Below are 25485 nucleotides of genomic sequence, written 5' to 3' on the forward strand. Positions count from 1 at the left end.
AACTTTGTGTGTACTTTTTTTCTCACCAGACTTAAAAAATGTTTTTAGAGCCGGGTGCGGTGGCTCACGCCATTGCACTCCAGCCTGGGTAACAAGAGTGAAACCCCGTCTCAAAAAAAAAAAAAAAAATATTTTTAAACTTTAATTTTAAATGTTTTCTTCATTCACATACAGCTTCTTGTAAAAAAAATTCTGTGAAAAAACATGGATTTTTGGCTCTTTGGTATTGAACATTTCTTTATGCTATGAGGCTGGACATGGCTGATCAGTTTATTGTTAGAAACTGGGTGGATTTACCGTCCAGTATCTAGCATGATGTAGAGACCAATCCTATAGCAAAATTAACATTTGGAAAAACAAATGTCATCAAACTTCTTCCCTATAACCCACCCCGACCATACTTTTTCAAAATGTTTTTGACTAGTCTTCTACATTATTTATTCTTCTGTATGGACTTTGAAATGTCCATACTGGCTGAGGGAGATAATATTGCAGCTTCATAAGTCAAGGAGCAGACTCCTGTGGATTTATTCTAAAATCTTGGATCTATTTTAAGCTGCATGACCCAGGAGAAATAGCTGGAAGCTGTTCTAGGAGCATGGAGTACAGTTGAAAAATTCAGAGTAGCATTCTTTTCTCAGTTGACGTGACTTCAGATGTCATTCTTTGTAGTTGAATCCTTTATTTCTCCAGATAGCCTTGGCCTCTCCTCACTCCACTTTAGCTACTTTGCAGAACATTTCCACTTAATAACTCAATATTTATACTACACCAACTCCACACTTACACTTCTCCTGATTTGCTGTTTTGTATTAAAGATAGTACCAAGCTGTCCCGTGTAGCTAGGCCAGAATTCTTAGATTCATTACAGGTTACTCATATTTTGTTAGCTATCTTACCTTATTTAATCTTCTTCTTGTGTTACCACTATCCCTACCCCTTCATATTCAAATTATCTTCTGAACTAGGCCTGTTGCTCTCCATGCAGTCTTTCCCATCTTCCTGCCAGTCTCCATCCCACTAGATCTCTGCCTCCTAACAGAATCTGGGTCATCCTCATTTCAATACCAGAGAATCTTCTAAAAGAAGTGCTACGATATTTTCATGATAACACCTATTAGTGTACTTCCAAATATTTCCTATTGTTTAAAAGACGGAAGACTATAGGATGTAAAAACTAGAGAAATCTTAGAGACTGTCTCATGCTCTGAATAAGGAATACGAAGCCAGGAGTGCTTAAATGTTGGCCTAGGTACTGGCCACTGAGGACCTTTATTTCTGTAGTTTGTGGTCTTTGCCAGCTTTTTAGTTGATATTCAGTACCCTTGGTGGCAATCTGGCACTTGTTTACCTTTACAGCCTTATCTTTGGGTCTTGCACATGAGCCCTTAGCTCTACACCAGTTGCCCTTCATTACAAATATGTCTGTGCTTTCCATTTATTCAACCAGTGTTAATCAAGTGATTATTATGTTACAGGCACTGTTCCAAGGGCCATGGTTAAAGAGAGAAATCATTTGCACAACTTTTTTCAGGATGGTTTCCTACCCAGAATGACTTCCTTTACTTTGCCCATTAATGTTCTCCGCGAGGGCATCATCCTTCACTACACAGACCTAAGTTAATTTTCTCACCTCTGAATTACAAGAGCAGTTAGTGTTTTTATTATTATTATTTTTTACCATTTATTCAAGCACTCTCTCCTGTTAAACATTGTGTCAACTTGTTGCTTATGCATTTTATTTCATAGTAACTTTTTTTTTTTTTTGGAGACACAGTCTTGCTCTGTTGCCCAGGCTTGAGTGCAGTGGCACAATCTCCTCTCACTGCAACCTCCGCCTCCCAAGTTCAAGTGATTCTCCTGCCTCAGCCTCCCAGGTAGCTGGGACTACAGGCATGTGCCTTCTCACCTGGCTGATTTTTTGTATTTTTAGTAGAGACAGGTTTCACAGTGTTAGCCAGTATGGGCTTGATCTCCTGACTTCGTGTTTCACCTGCCTTGGCCTCCCAAAGTGCTGGGATTACAGGCATGAGCCACTGTACCTGCCCCATAGTAACCTTTTTAACAGCAACATGATTTGTTATAACATTGTCTCTGTATTTACTGTCCATGCATAAAATCTTTTTGTTGGACATGGAATAATGCCTAAATGATTCCAAATGTTATATTCCTGGATAGAACTTCATATCATAAAAATGTCATTTCTCTCAAATATATATGTATGTCATTAAATATAATACCAAGGTAGTACCAAATATATATTAAGATAGTACCAAATATATATGACATACATATATATAAGAGAAATGTATATATTTGAGAGGAATGATGTTTTTATGGTGTCTATACATACAACTTTAGTAATAATTTGAGTGAATTTTTCTAGATGATGAGGAACCAGTTAATGCACTGTTAATGTTCATATGGAGAAATTAATGATGTATAAGACTACTCAAGAACATTTTGAAAAGGGGATGAGGACGGTACTTTTCTAGATACTGACGTTTTTATACCGCTACTTTAATAAAATAAAGTTGGGACACAGGAAAAAAAAATTAGAGGAATAGAACAACTGAATTTGGAAATAGATCACAGACACACATTTATTATGAGAATGTGAGTCACTAGAACCTTAAGTGAAAGTGATTTGTTAACATCTGTTAAGAATATACAACTCCAGCCAGGCGCAGTGGCTCACGCCTGTAATCCCAGCACTTTCGGAGGCCGAGGTGGGTCAGGAGTTCGAGACCAGCCTGACCAACATGGCAAAACCCTATCTCTACTAAAAATACAAAAAATTGCTGGGAGTGGTGGCAGGTGCCTGTAATCCCAGCTACTCCGGAGGCTGAAGCAGGAGAATCACTTGAACCCGAGAGGTGGAGGTTGCAGTGAGCTGAGATTGTGCTACTGCACTCCAGCAAGACTCCGTGTCAACACACACACACACACACACACACACACCCTTTGATCTAGCAGTTCCTCTTCTGGGAAACTATCCCATAGATGTCACACTATGGTGCTTTTCATTTAAATGAACAGGGATGGTTGTTCATTGCTTTGTTTGTAGCAACAAAGCAAAACAAAACAGGAAACAGCTTGAATGACTATAGAGGAGAAGTTGACCAAATTATGGGAAATCGTTGCATGAGGATATTATGCAACTACAAAGAATTTATTGACCTGAAAGAGAAGGTCTGTGATACAGTATTAAATGAAAGAAAGAGCAAGTTACAAGGTAATTTGTATAGTCCTGTTTTGGTTTAAGGAAGTGAAACATCGTTTATATGTATATATTTGAGCTTTTGCTCAGGAGTAGAAGGATGGATTACAGGCTTTTAGCAGTGGCTACCTGAGAGAGTGGAAAGGGAAAGAAGCAGTGAAGAGGCAAGTTACAGCCACTGATGTGTCTTGGTATTATTTTGTTTGTTACAGTAAACATTCATCATTCAAAAATAATATTTTAATGAAAATGGGAATACTTCTAGCTTCTGGTAGTGACAAAATTCAGAACCATCTCTGTTATGTTTAAGTAGTTATGTTAGGGATATCTGAGTCCTACTGCCAAGTTAGGGCAAAAAGTGGAATAACATAAGTGGAAATAAAAATAAAAGTAATTTTCTCTGGCACATCATCTGGCAACCCTCTTAAATGAACAGTGCCTTAAACTTAGGGCAGGCAATAATTGGGAAAGAGGAAAGCAAGCATTACTTGTTGATCATTTATCTTATTGTGTAGTTGCAGGAATCCTGGAGATCAAAGAAACAAAGAATTCATTTGTATTTTTACTCAGAGCCTTTAATAATCATTTGATTCTAATTGAATGTATACAGAAATCATAATTTTATTTAGAAAGGAAATGATAATAGTCTTCTTAATACTGTATAAGTACAAGGAATGATGCTTAATCAGAAGATCATATGGCATGGACCTTATTGGTCACCCCAATAGAAGCCTTTGTTACTACTAAAATATGGGCTGGTCATTTGGAATGAAATCTTTGGACTGTACTTTTTTACTATTGGTGGTTTCTCTCAACTATATTTATTAAAATACATATGTTGTAAAGTGTTGATAACTTTATGTTAAAAGCCTGAAAGACTTGACATTTGAAATACTGCAAATTACTGTACCTTTTTAAAAAGTAGTATAACTGAAATGTTAAATGTTTTTTATTTCCAAGATTCAATCTGGTCCACTAAAAATCTCTAGTGTATCAGAAGTAATGAAAGAATCTAAACAGCCTGCCTCACAACTCCAAAAACAAAAGGGAGATGCTTCAGCTTCAGCAACAGGTACTTAAATATTTAGAACCATCCTTTTTAAATTATAGGTAAATGTCTTCACTTCTTTATCCTCTCTTTCTTACTGATGAAACTGTCTTGCTTTTGTCCCTGCAGATAGTTTTTGACTTCAGAAACTACCAGTCACCCCACCCTAATTTATAGTACTTGCCTGTTGAACTCTAATCTGTTCAGTATACATTTGAACTTCTTATGTTTCTCCTTAGTTATATCTGTCCTTGGTTAAGTCACCAGACTTTCTTTAATTCAGCAGATATTTACTGTCTTTTCTGTGCCAGGCATTCTTATAAGCACTGGGGAAATAGCCATGAACAAAACAGTTTAAAAAGATTTTTTTCAGCCGTTATTTCTTGGTTGGATGAGGAGAGGGAATAAGCAAGTAAAAAGTATAGGATGTCAGACATTGTGGGAGGGAATACTGCAGTTTTAAATGGAGTGTGTAAGGAATGCCTTACCTGAAAGGGATTATCTGAGCAAAGGTTAGAAAGAGATAAGGGGGGTAAGTCATGTAAAAGGGTGGTGGGGAAAAGCATCCCAGGCAGCAAGGTTAGCTGGTGCAGAGGCTCAACATACTCAAGCAAAGGGTAAATGAGGCTGGAATGAATTGATAAAGGGGAGAACAGGAGCAAATGAGGTAAGAGAGGGAGCAGAAAGCTTATTGTAGTAGTCCTTGGAAGCCATTGTAAGAATTTTGTTTGAGGCCAGTCCCAGGGGATCATGCCTGTAATCCCAGAACTCTGGGAAGCCAAGACGGGAGGATTGCTTAAGCCCAGGAGTTTGAAAGCAGCCTGGGTAACATAGAAAGATCCTGTTTCTATAAAAAATTAAAAATCAGCTGGGCATGGTGGTGCATACCTGTAGTCCCAGCACTTGGGAGGGAGGAACACTTGAGCCCAGGAGGTCGAACCTGCAGTGAGCTGTGATTGTACCACTGCACTCCAGCCTGGGTGACAGGGCAAGACTGCCTTAAACAAACAAACAAAAAATTGTTTTATATTCTGAGTGGGATGGGAAGAGAATGTTGAGCCCGGGGACTGATAATTGACTTTTACCTTAAAACTAAGGCCCAGCACAGTGGCTCACACCTGTAATCCTTGTACTTTGAGAGGCCGATGAGGGAGGATCACTTGAGCCTAGGTGTTTGAAACCAGCCTGTGCAAGAGAGGCAGACCCTGTCTCTACAAAATTAAAAATTAGCCAGGTTTGATAGTGCACACTTGTAGTCCCAGCTACATGCCAGAGGCTGAGGTGGGAGTATTGCTTGTGCTTGGGAGGTCGAGGTTGCAGTGAACTATGATAATGCCACTGTACTCCAACCTGGGCAACAGAGTGTGACCTTGTCTCATAAAAAGAAAAAAAAAATGTACATGTGTATCATACCACACACACACAGTATTGATTGACTGATTGATTGATTTGATTGATAGAGATGGGGTCTTTCTGTGTTGGTCAGGTTGTTCTTGGCCTTAAGCAGTCTTTCCACCTTGGCCTCCCAAAGTGCAAAAAATATATGTATGTCTTTTAACTGAGTTCTGTTCTTGTTCACTCTGACCTTTCATCTTTGTGTTTAAAACTGTAATCTTTTTCCTGCTCACATGTCTTCTACCACTCTTCAAAGCAATTACAAAATATTCTTTGTTTAGTTGCTTTCTTTTGTCTGTCTTCCTCATTAACAGGCTCTTTTTCCTTTGTTATTCTTTTTTTATGTTATCTAAATGTCCACTTTTTGTATGTTAATATTTAATATTACTAGAAGCCTTGCCTGGGAATAATGATGGTTAAAATGCAGGTGGATGTAGACAGGACTTCTTAATTTTGTTCTTTCCCAACCATTGTCCATTTTGTGTGAGTTTATATATGCAGTAGTCAGTGCCCCTGTTTGTGTGTTATTCAAACATGTGGCGGTACAAATATATTTGTGTCTTTAAGGAATCAGATGTGAAGTGGGTGGTGGTGGTGGTAAATTACTGTGTGTTTCTCTGCTAACCCTGGAGAGTATAAATACCATGAGTAACATATATTTATAGCACCTACAGAAGCAGCTCAAATTATTTCTGCAGCAGGTGATACACTGTCGGTCCCAGCCCCTGCAGTTCAGCATGAGGAATCTTTAAAAACTGATCACCCTGAAATTGGTGAAGGAATATCCACACCTGCGCTTTCAGGTAATTTAATTGTTTACATTTGCTCTTTTATGCATGATATGCTCATCAGAAGTACTTAATGCCTAGGTAACACCTAGACATATGTACACATTTACACTAGGTTCAGGTCTTCAGACTGTCTTAGGAAATTTTTAAAAATTTAAAAGTTCTAATACATCTTTTTAGACAAGGAGATTAAAAGCAGGTTCCTGTTTCTTCATTTTGGAATCATTAAGAGTAGCAATACGGTTTTAGAATTCTTACCACAAAAATGCCCTGCATTGATATAACTGGCCAGTACAAATGATGGTGTTTTTCTGAAATTTGATTTCCTCTTATTTACTTTGCTGCAAGAAGAAGCATCTTCATCTTCTATAAGGGAGCGACCACCTGAAGAAGTTGCAGCTCGCCTTGCACAACAGGAAAAACGAGAACAAGTTAAAATTGAGTGTATGTAAACCAAACAGCTTCTTAAGGATTTTGAGTCATCTCCCAGTTGCTCTCTTAAACTGTCAGCACAAGTTTGTCATCTACCAGCTAGTTGTGGTTTCTTTTGTTGGCTGTGTTGTTTTTCCTCTAATTCTGATTGGTTCACATCTGGCTCTGCCACTCACTAGTTGTGTGAGCTTGGGCAAGTTATTTAGCCTCTCTGTCTCCATTTCCTCATTGATTTATTCACCACCTTCATTTCATCTAAATTTCTTTTACCCAAGTGACAAAGACTATTCTTAGTGTGTGGTTGGTGAAAATTCCAAATAATACTAAAGATTAGCTTGGTGCTAAAGATTCTTTATACTCTGGGAAACAGAAATTGATTACTTATGTTTTAGCAGCTTGCCTGAAAGTCCTTCATTTATTTTTTTGAGACAGGGTCTTTCTCTGTCACCCAGGCCCAAGCCATCCTTCCACCTTAGCCTCCTATGTAGCTGGGACTACAGGCATGCACCACTGTGCTTGGCTAATTTTTTTTTAAAGTTTTTATAGAGATGGGCATCTCATTATGTTGCCTAGACTGATCTTATACTCCTGGGCTCAAGTGATCCTTCCACTTTGGCCTCCCAAAGTGCTGGGATTACAGGCGTGAGCCACTGTACCCAGCTCTAAGAGTCTTTTATTAATAATTGTTAATCTTGTAAATTTATTTGTTGGAGTCAGAATGGCTTACACTGCCTTGTCATCTAGCCTCTGGACTCTAGTAGTTCTAGTAGTGCTCTTATCTGACAATGGTAGGGCATGGACTGTTCTACACATTGGCAGTTTCCAGCTAACAAGCCTATTCCTTTTTAACTTTCAATTTTACTTTTTTTTTTTAAGAGATGGACTCTCACATTGTTGGTCAAGGTAGTGTTGGACTCTAGGCCTCAAGAAATCCTCCTACTTTGGCCTCCCAAAGTGCTTGGATTACAGGCATGAGCTGCTACACCTGGCCAAGTTTATTATTATTATTATTATTATTATTATTATTATTATTTTTGCTGTCTTTAGTAGGTCAGGATTCTTAAGTTTTTAGATGGTTTAAAAAAGATAATAGATGCTTAAAAATTTATATTTCTGTCTTAAAGCACATGTAACATAATTTTTTGTACTGTGCTATATGTTAATGTCTCTGGAGGTCATGGGATTTAGCTTTTTGCTGATCAGAGAGTTAAGTACTCATAGCAGCTGTTTATAGTTTTTTGATCTCCTTGTCATTTGTTTTGTTCCTGTTTCCCTTGTAATGTGGTGGTTCTGCCCTACTCTGAGGAGCCAAATTTCTTAGAATCATATAAACCAGTAGAAGGCAGAGAATGAGGATAGGTGTCTTTCTCTGCCTATGGCTTTAGTTTTACTACTCAGATTTAGATTTTTTTGATTTGTTTTTTTTTTTTGTATTCTTCTGAGTTCTTGGCTGTGTTACAAATAGTTGAGAATATTTTAAAAATGACTTCTAACTAAGTGAAACGTTTCTTTTTTCTTTTAGTCATATTTTTTTTCTTCACTTTTCACTTGTCTCTCTTTATCATTTATCACATGGGCACCTTGAAATTAAGTTATATTTGTAAGCTGGAGATGTCTGCTATTTCAGCTGTTACTTTCTTTGCCTGGTTCCTCTCATCTTTCATTTTGGACCAAGTGAAAAATTTCAGAATTTTATCTATCACCTCTTAACTTTCTCTCAAATTTGACTTTAAAAATGTACATGCATATGTTTGCATGTGTAACATTTATCAAGGATCAGAATACAGTGACTAGAACTCTGAAGAGGGCTGGAAGCAGCAGGTGCCTTCCAGCAGCCCACTTTCTGTGGACTCCATAAAGTGGTTCATAACTACCTGTAGGTGATGTCTACTGTTCCCTTACGTATGTTGCGGGATCCAAATACCATGGTTTCCCTCCCTTGCCTCCTTCTCTCTTTTTTCCTGCTGCTGTTGTTTCATTTCTTTCACTTCTGTCAATTTACTTTTATTTTCTCCTTATTAGCTTTCTAGCTTTCCTCTTTTATCTTTCTTGCAGAGGTACCGTTTGTAGTTCATCTGATTGTTTGTTTTTGCTAGTTTATGCTGCTTTCGTTCAAAATTATCTTTTTTTCTCATTTGTCAAATGTAGTTTTTATTTTTGTCATATCGTTTATTATTAAATTAGTATTCTCACTAACCTTTCTTCGAATGACCTTTTTTTTTTTTTTTGCATTTTAGTAAATTATCTAAAATTGTTCTTTGCTTTACTTTTTGGTATTCCTGAAACAGCATATAGAAATATGATCTTAATAGGTGGTAGCCTCTCAAACATTGGTGTCTTCTTTTGAGTCCTTTTGTCCTTCTTTAAATAATTTTGAAAAAAAAAAAAAAAAAACACTTTTTATTTTGAAAAAGTTTAGATATACATACAAGAAAAAATTGTGTGGGCCGGGTGCGGTGGCTCACGCCTGTAATCCCAGCACTTTGGGAGGCCGAGGCGGGTGGATCACGAGATCAAGAGATTGAGACCATCCCGGTCAACATGGTGAAACCCCGTCTCTACTAAAAATACAAAAAATTAGCTGGGCATGGTGGCGCATGCCTGTAATCCCAGCTACTCGGGAGGCTGAGGCAGGAGAATTGCCTGAACCCAGGAGGCGGAGGTTGCGGTGAGCCGAGATCACGCCATTGCACTCCAGCCTGGGTAATGAACGAAACTCCGTCTCAAAAACAAAAAAGAAAAAATAGTGTAATAGAGCTTCATAGATTCATCATCCAGACCAAATTGTCAGTATTTTACCATACTTTTAAGTGAAACTTTGATTCCCTAAACTTGAGTCTCATGTATTTTGTCGTTCCTTTTCATATTTTTTGAGAAATACAATGGAAATCTCAATAGGAGAACAGCAAGTTTCCAGTCATTTGTGGGGGTAGGGATTTGTTTTTTAATTGTTCTTTTTTTTTTTTTTAAGCTCTAGCCAAGAGCTTAGAAGATGCTCTGAGGCAAACTGCAAGTGTCACTCTGCAGGCTATTGCAGCTCAGAATGCTGCAGTACAGGCTGTCAATGCACACTCCAACATTTTGAAAGCCGCCATGGACAATTCTGAGGTGAGCCCAATGATTAGAAGCTTTTTGGCTGTCATGACTTGTGGGACAAAAAGAAAAAAAAAGGGGGTTGGAGAGAAGTATAATATTTAATAGACTGCTTTCTTCCCTATGGTATGGACTTTCACTAGGCGAAACAGTCTAGAATAATTATCTTTTTTTGTTATTGTTGTTTTGAGATGGAGTCTTGCTCTGTTGCCCAGGTAGGAGTACAGTGATGCGATCTCAGCACACTGCAGCCTCTACCTCCCAGGTTCAAGCAATTCTCTGCCTCAGCCCCCTGAGTAACTGGGATTACAGGTGCCTGCCACCACACCCAGCTAATTTTTCTATTTTTAGTAGAGACAGTGTTTGCCATTTTGGCCAGATTGGACTCACTGACCTCAAGTGACTTGACTACCTTGGCCTTCCAAAGTGTTGGGATTGTAGGTGTGAGCCACTGTGCCTGGCCTTAGGATAATTATCTTTAAAAAACAAACTAAAAGGCTGAGTGTGGTGGCTCATGCCTATAATCCCAGCACTTTGGGAGGCCAAGGTGGGTGGATCATGAGGTCAGGAGATCTAGACCTTCCTGGCCAACATTATGAAACCCCATCTCTACTAAAAATATAAAAATTAGCTAGGCATGGTGGTGCATGCCTATAATCCCAGCTACTTGGGAGGCTGAGGCAGGAGAATAGCTTGAACCAGGGAGTAGGAGGTTGCAGTGAGCTGAGATCATGCCACTGCACTCCAGCCTGGTGACAGAGTGATACTCTGTCTCAAAAACAAAAAACGAAACAAAAAAAAACTGAAAAGCCTTTAAATTTTTGGAACAAATTTTCTACATTGTGCTTTATTTTATCTTACAATACTGATACAAGAATTAGTTCATATTTACTGTCATATTTTAATAGTGCCTAAACATTTTTGTTGTTTTCTTTAAAATTGCTGTTTCCATAGATGAACTTTTTAAGGTACTTGTCAGTTGACATGCAGTTTTAAGAAATAATTTGGAGAGATCCTGTGTTCCCCGAAACACCAGCTATTTGAAATGTTTATGATTATTTAATTTATGCAGAGCACTTCAAAGAATGAAATAATACTGATTTTTCAGATGTAATACTGGGACTCAATAAATTATTTTTTAATTACATTAAGTTATTCAGTATGTATGAATGTATCTCTATTCCAAGTCACTTAAGGAGTAATATAAAAGTAAAAACATAAAACATAAATATTAAGGATCAGGATCATTCATGATCAGTAAAGTTGCTTTGCCATCATAACTGTAGTTTTTAAAAAAAATTTAAACACACTTTACATAGTTTTAGTTATATGTATATATATTGCAAAAGAGTTTAAATTAGACCTCTGATGTTAGTAGTAAAAAAATACAACATTTGGGGCCGGGCGCGGTGGCTCAAGCCTGTAATCCCAGCACTTTGGGAGGCCAACATGGGTGGATCACGAGGTCAAGAGATCGAGACCATCCTGGTCAACATGGTGAAACCCCGTCTCTACTACAGATACAAAAAATTAGCTGGGCATGGTGGCGCGTGCCTGTAATCCCAGCTACTTGGGAGGCTGAGGCAGGAGAATTGCCTGAACCCAGGAGGTGGAGGTTGCGGTGAGCCAAGATAGCGCCATTGCACTCCAGCCTGGGTAACAAGAGCGAAACTCCGTCTCAAAAAAAAAAAAAAAAAAAAAAATACAACATTTGAAAACTTAAGGAAAATTCCATTTTATTCAAAGTTCAAGAAAAGTGTTTAAATATCAGAGTTCAGTCAGCAAAATGGAAACCACACAGGAAATTTAATTTGCTGGTTACAGATATGGGAAGGCTAGAAGTTGCATGATGTCAGGGTATTGGGTTCAAACCCAAGTAGACCAGTATCTCTCAGAAGGACACAGATTAGAAGCTTTAAATGCCGTGGTGCTACTTGGGTATAAGGCTACATGAGGGGGTATTTCTGCTTCCCGGTGCACATAATGTGTAGCACATGTCAATTAGACAGTGTAAAATCTATTGCAATCAAGATTTTACAACCTAATGGTAGCAGTTAAGAAATGAGAGTATTGGCTGGGCATGGTGGCTCAAGCCTGTAATCCCAGCACTTTGGGAGGCCAAGGCGGGTGGATCACAAGGTCAAGAGATCGAGACCATCCTGATCAAATGGTGAAACCCCGTCTCTACTAAAAATACAAAAAATTAGCTGGGCATGGTGGCGCGTGCCTGTAATCTCAGCTACTCAGGAGGCTGAGGCAGGAGAATTGCCTGAACCCAGGAGGCGGAGGTTGCAGTGAGCCGAGATTGCGCCATTGCACTCCAGCCTGGGTAACAAGAGCGAAACTGTCTCAAAAAAGAAAAAAGAAATGGGAGTATTAGCTAATGTACAAAATAATTAGAAAAATGTATGAACATGTGTTTTGAAATGTTAAGAATGACTTCCAGCTTTCGTTTCTTGTAGTACAAGAAGCTGCACGTGCACATGTAATTCCTAATATATACTAATTAACTTTCTCAAAGCAGTGTTTGTGAAGAGTTGGATTTGGTAATAATAGGATTTCGTTTGATTGTAGGGGAACCTGTGTCTGTCTGTTACAGGGTAGGTTTTCTTTGGACCTCTGTAAGGAGGAGTACTTTCAACAAGGGTGATAAATTTTGGCCCCCAGATGTGTCATTGACATTTACATGATTTGTGAGTCTGTTCAGGTCAGTTATAAAGAGCACTTCTAGTATGAGGTCAGATTCTTCTACATCATACTCTAGAGTCTTGGAAAAGTTATCATATATGACAGGATATTCATGTGGCCCAAATCAGCATCCATTTTTTTTTTTTTTTTTTTTTGAGACAGAGTCTCACTCACTCTATCATGAGGTTGGAGTGCAGTGGCGCAATATTGGCTCACTGCAACCTCCCCCTCCCTGGTTCAAGCAATTTTCCTGCCTCAGCCTCCCTAGTAGTTGGGACTTGTAGTTGCCATCACACCCAGCTAATTCTTATATTTTTAGTAGAGATGGGGTTTCCCATATTGGCGGGATGGTCTCGATCTCTTGACTTTGTGATCCACCAACCTCGGCCTCCCAAAGTGCTGGGATTACAGGTGTGAGCCACCATGGCTGGCCTTTTTAAAAAATTTTATTGAGACAGTTTTGCTCTGTCACCAGGCTGGAGTGCAGTGGCGTGATCTCGGCTTACTGTAGCCTCCACCTCCCAGATTCAAGTGATTCTCCTGCCTCAGCCTCCCAAGTAGCTGGGACTACTGGTACCCACCATGATGGCTGGCTAATTTTTGTATTTTTAGGAGGGACAGGATTTCACTGTGTTGGCCAGGCTGGTCTCAAACTCCTGACCTCAAATGATCCACCTGCCTCTACCTCCCAAAGTCTAGGGTTACAGGTGTAAGCCACAGTGCCTGGCCCCAAATCAGCATCCATTCTTGATGTATTTTATTTGCAAGATGACTAAAGTGGGAATTCACTGAAACATCAACTTTATTATTCACATAAGATATACTTTGCAAAATTTTACATGTAACATTTAAAAAGCAATACACAAAGAAAAGAAGTACTAATATTTCTTCTAAAAGTAGGGACTTTTTTTTTTTTTTTTAAAGAAATGGGGTGTTTCTATGTTGCCCAGGCTGGAGTGCAGTGACAATCACAGGCACGATCCCACTACTGATGAACATGGGAGTTTTGACCTCGGCTGGTTCATCCCTACTTAGGCAACCTGGTGGTCCCTGCTCCTGGGAGGTCACCATATTGATGCCAGACTTACTGCGGACACCTGATCGGCATAGCGCACTGCAGCCCAGAACTCCTGGGCTCAAGCGATCCTCCCACCTCAGCCTCCTGAGTAGCTGGGACTGCAGGCATGTACCACCATACCCAGCTAAATGTAGGGACTCTTAACCAGGAGTTGGGTCTGTAGATAGAATTCAGGGGCTCATTGAATTTGAAGGAAGGGAAACATCTTTATTTTCCCTAGCCTCAAATTGAAATTTAAGACCATTTTCTTCAACGATGAATATTGGCAGCAAACCACAGTACTGTGACCACGTCAGCCATAGAAAGCACAGATGTTTTCAGATCACGTTATAGTACTTGCAGGAATATTATGTATGCTCATCACTACTTCTAAATAGGGTATTTATTAGTTCTGCCACTAGATCTTGGTTACTATTTCACAGATTTTTTTGTTGTTGAGCTAGGGTCTTGCTCTCTCACCCGGGCTGGAGTTCAGTGGTTTGATTACGGCTCACTGTAGACTCATCCTGGGCTCAAGTATCCTCCTATCTCAGCCACTCAAGTAGCTGGGACCACAGGCATGAGCCACTACACCTGGCTATTTTTTTTATTTTGTTGAAATGGCGTCTCCCTATGTTATTCAAGTCTGGTCTCAAACACCTGGGCTTAAGAAATCCTGCTATAGTGCTGGGGTTACAGGCATGAGCTACCACACCCTGTCTAGGCCCTAAGTTTTCTGAGTACCTTGCACACCCCCCCCCCCATTGTGTGATCTTACTGCACTTAGTGTGATTATAGTGTTACAGGGTTTTTTTTTCTCAGTATCATATATTCCCTGCATATGAGCAAGGTCTGCTCAAAAAAGTGGCAATCAGTTTCATAGCTGAAGAAAAACATGTTGGACCTGCCTAAGATTTTCAAGGAAAACTTTTAAAAAAAATACACACTTCACAGATCATAAAATTCACCTCATGGGAGGTTGTTTGTTTTGTTTTGTTTTGTTTTGTTTTGTTTTGTGAGATGGAGTCTTGCTCTGTCACCCAGGCTGGAGTGCAGTGGTGCAATCTTGGTCACTGCAACCTCCCCCTCCCGGGTTCAAGTGAGTCTCTTGCCTCAGCCTCCCAACTAGCTGGGACTGCAGGTGCATGCCACCACGCCTGGCTAATTTTTTGTATTTTTAGTAGAGATGGGGTTTCTTTTTTTTTTTTTTTTTTTTTTAATTTTTTATTGGATTATAGGTTTTGGGGTACATGAGCAGAGCATGCAAGACAGTTGCGTAGGTACACACATGGCAATGTGCTTTCTTTTCTTCTCCCCTTCACCCACATTTGGCATTTCTCCCCAGGCTATCCCTCCCCACCTCCCCCTCCCACTGGCCCTCCCCTTTTCCCCCCAATAGACCCCAGTGTTTAGTACTCCCCTTTCTGTGTCCATGTGTTCTCATTTTTCATCACCCACCTATGAGTGAGAATATGCGGTGTTTCATTTTCTGTTCTTGTGTCAGTTTGCTGAGGATGATGTTCTCCAGATTCATCCATGTCCCTACAAACGACACAAACTCATCATTTCTGATTGCTGCATAATATTCCATGGTGTATATGTGCCACATTTTTCCAATCCAGTCTATTATCAATGGGCATTTGGGTTGATTCCAGGTCTTTGCTGTTGTAAACAGTGCTGCAATGAACATTCGTGTACATGTGTCCTTATAGTAGAACGATTTATAGTCTTTTGGATATATACCCAGTAATGGGATTGCTGGGTCAAATGGAATTTCTATTTCTAAGGCCTTGAGGAATCGCCACACCGTCTTCCACAATGGTTGAACTAATTTACACTCCCCACAAACAGTGTAAAAGTGTTCCTTTTTCTCCACATCCTCTCCAGCATCTGTTGTCTCCAGATTTTTTAATGATCGCCATTCTAACTGGCGTGAGATGGTATCTCAATGTGGTTTTGATTTGCATCTCTCTGATGATCAGTGACGATGAGCATTTTTTCATATGATTGTTGGCCTCATATATGTCTTCTTTCGTAAAGTATCTGTTCATATCCTTTGCCCACTTTTGAATGGGCTTGTTTGTTTTTTTCCTGTAAATCTGTTTGAGTTCTTTGTAAATTCTGGATATCAGCCCTTTGTCAGATGGGTAAACTGCAAAAATTTTTTCCCATTCTGTTGGTTGCCGATCCACTCTAGTGACTGTTTCTTTTGCCGTGCAGAAGCTGTGGAGTTTGATTAGGTCCCATTTGTCTATTTTGGCTTTTGTTGCCAATGCTTTTGGTGTTTTGTTCATGAAGTCCTTGCCTACTCCTATGTCCTGGATAGTTTTGCCTAGATTTTCTTCTAGGGTTTTTATCGTGCCAGGTCTTATGTTTAAGTCTTTAATCCATCTGGAGTTAATTTTAGTGTAAGGTGTCATGAAGGGGTCCAGTTTCTGCTTTCTGCACATGGCTAGCCAGTTTTCCCAACACCATTTGTTAAACAGGGAATCCTTTCCCCATTGCTTGTTTTTGTCAGGTTTATCAAAGATTGTATAGTTGTATGTATGTTGTGTTGCCTCCGGTGCCTCTGTTTTGTTCCATTGGTCTATATCTCTGTTTTGGTACCAGTACCATGCTGTTTTGATTACTGTAGCCTTGTAGTATAGTTTGAAATCCGGTAGTGTGATGCCCCCTGCTGTGTTCTTTTTGCTTAGAATTGACTTGGCTATGCGGGCTCTCTTTTGGTTCCAGAGATGGGGTTTCACTGTGTTAGCCAGGATGGTCTCGATCTCCTGACCTCGTGAGCCACCCTCCTCGGCCTCCCAAAGTGCTGGCATTACAGATGTGAGCCACCATGCCCAGCCCTAAGGGAGGTTTTTGACTTATACATAATAAATTAGGGAGGGTTGTTTTTTAGAATAACATTTAGGAGGAATAAGGACCCTATAAATGTGTAAACCTGCTATTTATCCTTAAACTCTAATTTTGGTTCATAAATCCTTTCGAGAATCTTAAAAAAAAAAAACCTCTCCTTAGAAAATGCTTATATGGCCAGGCAGTGGCTCATGCCTGTAATCCTAGCATTTTGGGAGGCCAAGGTGGGCAGATTGCGAGATCAGGAGTTCAAGACCAGTCTGGCCAACATGGTGAAATCCTACCTCTACTAAAAATATAAAAATTAGCCGGGTGTGGTGGCACATGCCTGTAATCCCAGCTACTTAGGAGGCTGAGGCAGGAGAATTGCTCAAACCTGGGAGGCAGAGGTTGCATTGAACTGAGATCACACCATTGCACTCCACCTTGGGCTACAGAGCAAGACTCTGTCTCAAAAAAAAAAAAAAAGCTTATATGTACTGGACACAACCTTTTTTTTTTTTTTTTTTTTTTTTTTTTTTTGAACAATTTTGTGGAAAGACAGTTGATGAGAGATGTATCATGGACTTCACTGCGTGAAAACATAAGCCTTAAATTAAGACTTCTTACTCTGGAGAAATATATAAATTTTCACCTTTGAATTTAATGTGTCACATGTTTCTGTGTTTAATCTTGTTGGCCTACCTTATGACAATAGTTGCAATTATTTATGTTTATGTAATTAAAATTTTTTTGTTTAGATTGCAGGCGAGAAGAAGTCTGCTCAGTGGCGCACAGTGGAGAGTGCGTTGAAGGAACGCAGAAAGGCAGTAGATGAAGCTGCCGATGCCCTTCTCAAAGCCAAGTAATTACTCATGGACTTTAACAAGTAATTAGGGCCTCCTGGTGGCTTTCTTTGGGCTGGGTTTTATTTGTATTGTCTGTATAAAGAGGAGATAGAGAAACCCTTCCCTCCCTTTTCCACCTGTGCTTGTTCTGAATTGGCATTGGGAACGTGTACAAAGGTGTAAAAAGAGAGAAGGAATAAAATATAATTAGGCTGGAGGAGTTCAAGACCAGTTTGGCCAACATGGCGAAATACAATATAATTAGGTGGGATTACACACCTGTAATCCCAGAATGTAGAAAGTATGTCACAATCTGTTTGCCTTAACTACCAAAATAGTGAGTATGTAATAGGTATGCCACCTCGACCTTGATTCCTGGAAGTTGTCTAAAACTAGAATCAAGCAAACAAACCCAGGTATAAGATCAACCTCTGCTGATGAAAACCTACATTTGACTAAAGATCCTCATCAGCAGTATGGAATAGTTATCTGTCACTCAAAATTTTACTGTCTTTCTTAAGAAAATATTTATTATTAGTAGAGAAAGAAGCCTGATAAAACCAGCATATCTTTTTATAGACTTAAGGCATTATGCTCTTATCACTTTGAGTTGTGTGTTTTACGATGGGTAGACCACAGTCTGTCTGTCTTATGAGACATTGTGAATCGTGAGGGCTCCCTGAGACCCTGTTAAGTATTTGCTTAGTGAGGTTTTTGGCCTTCTCCTGTGCCTTTGCCTTTGGGAGCTCTCTGATTGGCTGTAGAGTCAGGTTGATCCTTGCAAGAGCTGCTGTTTATCGCGTGCTTATGATACGGTCAGGCACTAAGTACTTCTCATGAATTACTTCTATTCCTTACGTGAAAGTATGTAGGAAATGAGAAGCTGATATGGGAGCTGAATCTGGGGCTGTCTTGTTCTGAAGTCTGGGTCACCTCATATACCATGCTACCTCTGATTCACTCTGGTAAATCTAGCTTCTAACCAAAGTGTTTTCAGTTGTTGGTGAGAAAAGCTTCTCTGTTTACTGACTACAAAAAAGCATTGATGCTGGTCCAGAGATAATGAGTTAGATCAGTTGATCATAGTCAGTTATGGACCAAGCTCCTCATTCTATTCTTTCTTCCTTTCTCACTATTGCACTTGACTAGTCTTTAAAAAACACTATTGCACTTGACTAGTCTTTAAAAAAAAGAAAGAAAAAGCAATTACATTTCTTTCATAGACTTTTCTTTTTTTTTTTTTTAAATAAAATAGAGACATGGTCTCCCTTTGTTGCCCTGCTGGTCTTGAATTCCTGGGCTCAAGTGATCCTCCTGCCTTCGCCTCCCAAAGTACTGGGATTACAGGCATCAGCCACTGCGCCCGGCCTCTTTCATGGACTTTTAACAATGACATATTGTACTGACATCAAAACTCTTTAATACAGTTGACAAGAATTATATTAAATCTTTGTTGGTTTGCAGAGAAGAGTTAGAGAAGATGAAAAGTGTGATTGAAAATGCAAAGAAAAAAGAGGTCGCTGGGGCCAAGCCTCATATAACTGCTGCAGAGGGTAAACTTCACAACATGATAGTAGATCTGGATAATGTGGTCAAAAAGGTATGTTTCCTAGGTCTTACAATATTTTATTTTTTAAAATATAATCCCTTTGTCAAAGAATTTTAAGGATTTAGGAAAATAATAAATTCCTACCGTCTCCCAATCTTTTCTCCTGCAAAGTCAAAATATATTAGTTGTTACTATTTTTAAAAATTTGCCATGGCTGGGTGTTATGATTGACACCTGTAATCTCAGGACTTTGGCAGGCCTAGGCAGGCAGATCACTTGAGCCTAGGAGTTTGAGACCAGCCTGGGCAACATGGTGAAACCCTGTTTCTACAAAAAATACGAAAAAATTAAATGGGTGTGGTGGTATGTGCCTGTAGTCCTAGCTACTTAGGAGACGGAGGTGAGAAGATGGCTTGGGCCTGGGAAGTTGAGGCTGCAGTGAGCTGAGATGGGGCCACTGCACTCCATCCTGGGTGACAGAGTGAGACCCTGTCAAAAAAAAAAAAGGAAAGAAAACTTTGCCTTGGATACCAACCGAGTGGATTGTTTTGTATTGTTGATATTTTACATAATAGGTAGCATTTTTGGTTATGGTTAATGTCACTTGTGAAAATGTTTGTTTTGTAGCACATCTCCTGCCTGGACTTTATATAATCTGTATGGGTAGTTTCTTGTGACCCACAGAAAGAGGAGAGGGGACATAATAAAATGGGAAAGGGCCTGTCCATGGTATTTGAATAGGAATTAGAAGGAAACAAATAAGGATTATGTTCCATTTTCTGAGCTTCAGATTTCTTTGCACATTTCCAACAAAATGTAAACAAATGAAGAAATACTACTTCTATTTCTTGGAATGTTTTAATTTAATTTAATTTTATTTTATTTTGAGACAGAATCTTGCTCTGTTGCCCAAGCTGGAGTGCAGTGGTGTGATCTTGGCTCACTGCAATCTCTGCCTCCAGGGTTCAAGCTATTGTCCTGCTTCCACTTCCTGAGTAGTTGGAATTAACCATGCCCGAAAATTTTGATATTTTTGGTAGAGATGGGGGTTTCACCATGTTGGTCAGGCTGGTCTTGAACTCCTGACCTTGTGATCCGCCTGCCTTGGCCTCCCAGAGTGCTAGGATTACAGGCGTGAGCCACTACACCTGGCCTCTTGGAATGTTTATGGTACTTTTTGTTCAGTTTAACCATATACCCTTTGTATTTGCTCAGGTCCAAGCAGCTCAGTCTGAGGCTAAGGTTGTATCTCAGTATCATGAGCTGGTGGTCCAAGCTCGGGATGACTTTAAACGAGAGCTGGACAGTATTACTCCAGAAGTTCTTCCTGGGTGGAAAGGAATGAGTAAGTACAACTGAAGTAATGTTTTTTTTTTTATGTTTTCACAACTAATCAGTGAGTCTAAACTTGTAGTCCAAATCCCTCTGGCACGCATATCTCTTTTTGTGTATAGTATAATGTTTCAACATTTCATTTTAACTGCAATCATTACAGATAACACATCCGCTACAATATTCCTGTAGTTTTAGCTGTGGTGAACATGAGTTCCAGCCAGTGTTTAATTCCATAATCTGTGATTCTGTTCTGTTCTTTGCTACTCTCAAAAAAAAAGTTTGGAATTCAAGTGAACAAAAGTGGCATTATAACCTTGATGCTATTGAAATATTATTTATAAGTATTAAAAAACCTTGTTACTTCAAAAGTATTTGTAGTGAATTATTTAAAGCACACCTTATGATTGCTCTATGACAAAATAACACTTTGTTGAGAATTCACTAGGGACCCGGCATTAAGCAGGAAATCGTCTGTCTGGCTATGCACTTCCTCAAGCTGAGACTACAGGGAACTTAGATGCTGAAGTCATTACATGGTATAACTATAGTAGTCACATTTCCCTGAAGTTCTGTGATACTACTAAGAATCACAGAGATCACCAGTCTCAGCAAAATTAAAATACTGTTTATTTTTATTTTTATTATTTGTTGCCTAGGCTGGAATCCAGTTGTGCAATCTTATATCGCTGCAGCCTCTGCCTCCCAGGTTCAAGCAATCCTCCTGTCTCAATGTGCCAGATAGCTGGGATTACAAGAGTGCGACACCACACCCAACTAATTTTTTGTACTTTTTTGTTTGTTTGTTTTTATGAGATGAAGTTTCACTCTTGTTGCCCAGGCTGGACTGCAATGATCGGATCTCGGCTCACTGCAACCTCCGCCTCCTGGGTTCAAGTGATTCTCCTGCCTCAGCCTCCCAAGTAGCTGGGATTACATGCATGAGCCACCGTGCCTGGCCAGGTTTTTGTACTTTTAGTAAAGACAGGGGTTCGCCTTGTTGGTCAGGCTGTTCTTGAACTCTTGACCTCAAGTGATCCACCTACCTTGGCCTCACAAAGTACTGGGATTATAGGCATGAGTCACCACCCTTGGCCTAAAATACTGTTTAAATGCTAGCATCTATTAGAAAGCAGACTTCTCATGTCATAGGTCTCTCTGTGCTGAAGGTGTCAGGGTTGCATCACAGAACTGTGGCTGGTCTAAGGAGCAAAGATAATAAAGACCAATGCAGGGATTTATAATAATTCTGCATAATGGCCACCCAGGGAGATTGAATGTGAAGAAGTGGAGTTAAGCCTGTCGAAAGATAACTCAAACATTTAGTTTTTTGAATGCAGTCGACTCAGGAGGCAGATGTCAGACTCTTGTCCAGTAAAAAAGTGACAGTACAGGGCGCAGTGGCTCAAGCCTGTAATCCCAGCACTTTGGGAGGCCGAGGCAGGTGGATCACGAGGTCAGGAGATCAAGACCATCCTGGTCAACATCGTGAAACTCCCATCTCTACTAAAGATACAAAAAATTAGCTGGGCATGGTGGCACATGCCTGTAGTCCCAGCTACTCGGGAGGCTGAGGCAGGGGAATCGCCTGAACCCAGGAGGTGGAGGTTGCAGTGAGCCAAGATCGCGCCATTGCACTCCAGCCTGGGTAACAAGAGCGAAACTCCGTCTCAAAAAAAAAAATGACAGTACGATTTATGAGAGAATAATGTGGAAAAATACAAAGTTCAGTCTGTGACCAGTGACTTGTTTAGATGCTGGATAGCTACCATCTGACAAAGAGGGCATTGTGGACCATTCATCCTTGAGAAGGATAAACTTGAGCCATGTTGGCACTGTTTCCCTCGTCAGAATTTCTCAAGGGGTTGTCTTTGCTTCATTGAGGTTACAACTGAAACAGATGTGAGCACCTCAGAGACCTTCCCTGACTGTATTCCTCCACAAACCACTGTACCATGTTACCTTACTTTATCTTCCTGAAATTTTTATTCATTGGCTTGTTTGTTGTCTCTTTGCATTAGGTAGATGTAAGCTCCTTGGTATAAACTTGACATGGTAGGTAGTAGGGAGTCTCCACTAGCTCACATAAAATGAAATTAGATTGACAGGGCAGGACAAATTTTATTTGTGGAGAGTTACTTACAAGCATCAGCCCTAAGAATTTGCATTCTGTCTTTGGTCTTCCCAGTAGACTAAATCCTAATAATTTTTCCAAGCCAGCTCTGATGTTTTTAACATTTTTTTTTAAGACATCTTGCGCTCGCCAGGCTGGAGTGCAATTTCACCATCTTGGCTCACTGCAACCTCTGCCTCCTAGGTTCAAGCAATTCTCCTGCCTCAGCCTCCCTAGTAGCTGGAATTATAAGCATGTGTCACCACACCTGGCTAATTTTTTTTGTATTTTTATTAGAGATGGGGTTTCATCATGTTGGATAGGTTGGTCTCTAACTCCTGACCTCAAATGATCCTCCCACCTTAGCCTCTATGCCCGGCCAACTATAGTAAAACATGAAAATATTAAACTGGTTCTCAACTGAGGGCATTTTGCCCCTCCCTGGATATTTGGCAATACTGGGAGACATTTTTTGTTTGCCACAACTGGAGGGAGCTACTAGTATTTAGTGGGTGGAGGCCAGACATGCTGCTAAACATACTGTAGTACACAGAATAGCCCCTCACAGCAGAGAACTGTCTGGACCAGAAGGTCAGTAACACCAAGGTTGAGAAACCTGTGCTAAAGAAAGGTGTCATGTAGAAAGTGAGAGTCCATTGTGGAGCAATCTCTGAATTGTTTCTTATTTGGGTGATGTTTGCTAATTTATAAAATAGAGTACATATTCACAGTACAAAATTTGAAAGGGTACAGTTGGCATTTGAGGTTTCCTTCCCACTTACACGGTTTTCCTCCTCAGGGACAACCCCATTACTGATTTCTTGCTTATTTCTAGAGATAGTCATTATTCCATGATTATCCCAGTCCTCGGTGGATGTCCTCACTTCTGAAATCAGAACACACTAAGATCTAAACCAAATTTGTTAGTGTTGGTTTGTCTAATGAGGCATTTTGCTCCTAGCATTTTTTAAAATTATACTTTAAGTTCTGGGATTGCTCCTAATTATTTCCCCAAAGGACAAATGTCCTGGTGTTGTCCAGTACTCTTTCTGTGTTATCTGTAGCTGAGCAAGGTTCCAAATGTAATACCACCTAGTGGTATTGAGCATTATTTTGTACTAGGCACTGAGTTCTAAGCGCTTCACATGTATTACTTTATTTGAAATTCATAAAAGCCTTGAAAGATAAATTTTGTTATCCCAATTACTTAAATGAGAAAACTGGGCAGAAAAGTAATTTGCGCAAGGTTGGGGTAGAGCTGGGATTTCTTTCTCCCCCACTAGCCTCACTGTTCCCTGCCTGAATGATTTGTATCAGCAGCATGGGACTCCCTTTTGGCCTTTTGAGAAGAGGAATGATGTAACTATAATGAGGAGAAAACTTTATTTTTATATGAGATTGATGGTGTAGGAGGGAGTTGTTTAGTCGGTTGATGTTTAGACCCCCTTGGATGAAAAATACCTGTCTTTGGACTTGTATCAAAAGGTTATTAAGCAGGTCAGGACTGGCTGGGTGCAGTGGCTCATGCCTCTAATCCCAGCACTTTGGGAGGCTGAGGCGAACAGATTGCCTGAGGTTAGGAGTTCAAGACCAGCCTGGCCAATATGGTGGCCTGTCTCTACTAAAAATACAAAAATTAGTCGAGCATGGTGGTATACACCTGTAGTCCCAGCTCTTCGGGAGGGCAAGGCAAGAGAATCGCTTGAATGTGGGAAGTGGAGGGTACAGTAAGTGGAGATCCTGCCACTACACTCCAGCCTGGCCAACAGAGTGAGACTCTGACTCAAAAAAAAAAGAAAGACATTCATACCAGGATGTTGAGTAGCTCATCCTGAGAGGCAGTAGCTGAGACCAGCTGCAGTCCCCCTCTCCTGTCACATGGTCACACTTTTGTTGGTAGTGATCATGGTGGGGGGCATCATTCAAATTATGTAGAATGCCATTTTTTTCCTTACTCTCAAATTAGGCCCTTGTAGTTCTTTTTTTAATTTGCACAGATTAAATGAAAATTTGGTATGAATTCACTGTTTTAAAATTTCCAAAGAAAAAATGAATTTATTAAGTATTCGAAATGTTGAAAGAGGACTGGTACTGAGAACAGAGAGTCAAAACTATGATTTAGTAAAATACTCTATGAACTAATGAAAATGGGAGAGATAAAAGACAATTATAGTTTCTATGAAATCTTTAAGTTGAGGCAGGTGGTACGGTGGCTCACACCTATAATCCCAGCACTTTAGGTGGCTGAGGCGGGTGGATCATTTGAGGTCAGGAGTTCGAGACCAGCCTGGTCAACATGGTGAAACCCCATCTCCACTAAAATTACAAAAATTAGCTACACATGATGGTAGGCACCTGTAGTCCCAGCTACTCAGGAGGCTGAGGCAGGAGAATTGCTTGAGCCCAGGAGGCAGAGGTTGCAGTGAACCTAGATCACACCACTGCACTCTAGCCTGGGCAACAGAGTGAGACTGTCTCAAAAAAATAAAAAGAAGAAAAAATGTTTAAGTTGCTGGACACAGTGGCTCATTCCTATAATTCCAGCACTTTGGGAGGCTGAGGCAGGTGGATCTCTTGAGCCTGGGAGTTTGAGACCAGCCAGGGCAACATGGCAAAACCTCATCTCTATAAAACAATACAAAAATTAGCTGGGTATGGTGGCACATGCCTCTGGTCCAAACTACTTGGGAGGCTGAGGTGGGAGGATAGCTTGAGCCTAGTAGGTGGAGGTTGCAGTGAGCTGAGATTGTGCCATTGCACTCCAGGCTGGGCGACAGGGGCAGACTGTCTCAAAACACACACACACACACACACACACACACACACACACACACACACACAATTTAAGTTGATTACTGTGAAACAGAGATAAGTCCTTTAAAACCAAAATCACATTTAATATCAATGATTCTCTTATTTTCTAAAATGTTATTTACCTTGGTTTGTTTTGTTTTACAATTCCTTTAAATTTTAGGAAATAGCTCTATCATTTCACTTTCCAGTATTAAAATAGCTTTTCCTGGTACTAGTCTCCTAATCCTTCTGTTTCCTTTTAGATATTTCTGTTTAATGATCAATAATGTATGT

General features: G+C 40.0%; 1 protein-coding gene across 17 annotated transcripts in view; it reads left to right on the top strand.

The window, feature by feature from the left end:
- Positions 1 to 25485, top strand: part of IMMT (inner membrane mitochondrial protein) — a 54275-nt gene that overhangs the window by 19137 nt on the left and 9653 nt on the right. The window contains exons 4-10 of one of the 17 annotated variants that reach the window (XM_017964188.4): positions 4181 to 4292; positions 6329 to 6466; positions 6800 to 6895; positions 9855 to 9991; positions 17318 to 17421; positions 18869 to 19004; positions 20169 to 20298. In XM_017964188.4, the coding sequence (XP_017819677.1) occupies positions 4181 to 4292; positions 6329 to 6466; positions 6800 to 6895; positions 9855 to 9991; positions 17318 to 17421; positions 18869 to 19004; positions 20169 to 20298 (853 nt within the window). Of the gene's footprint in view, positions 1 to 4180; positions 4293 to 6328; positions 6467 to 6799; positions 6904 to 9854; positions 9992 to 17317; positions 17446 to 18868; positions 19005 to 20168; positions 20299 to 25485 lie in introns of those variants that run through there. The other 16 variants (XM_054245276.2, XM_078348950.1, XM_054245277.2 and 13 more) reach the window with 16 other exon arrangements.

This window comes from Callithrix jacchus, chromosome 14, assembly GCF_049354715.1.
Source record: "Callithrix jacchus isolate 240 chromosome 14, calJac240_pri, whole genome shotgun sequence".
NCBI classification, from domain to species: Eukaryota; Metazoa; Chordata; class Mammalia; order Primates; family Cebidae; genus Callithrix; species Callithrix jacchus.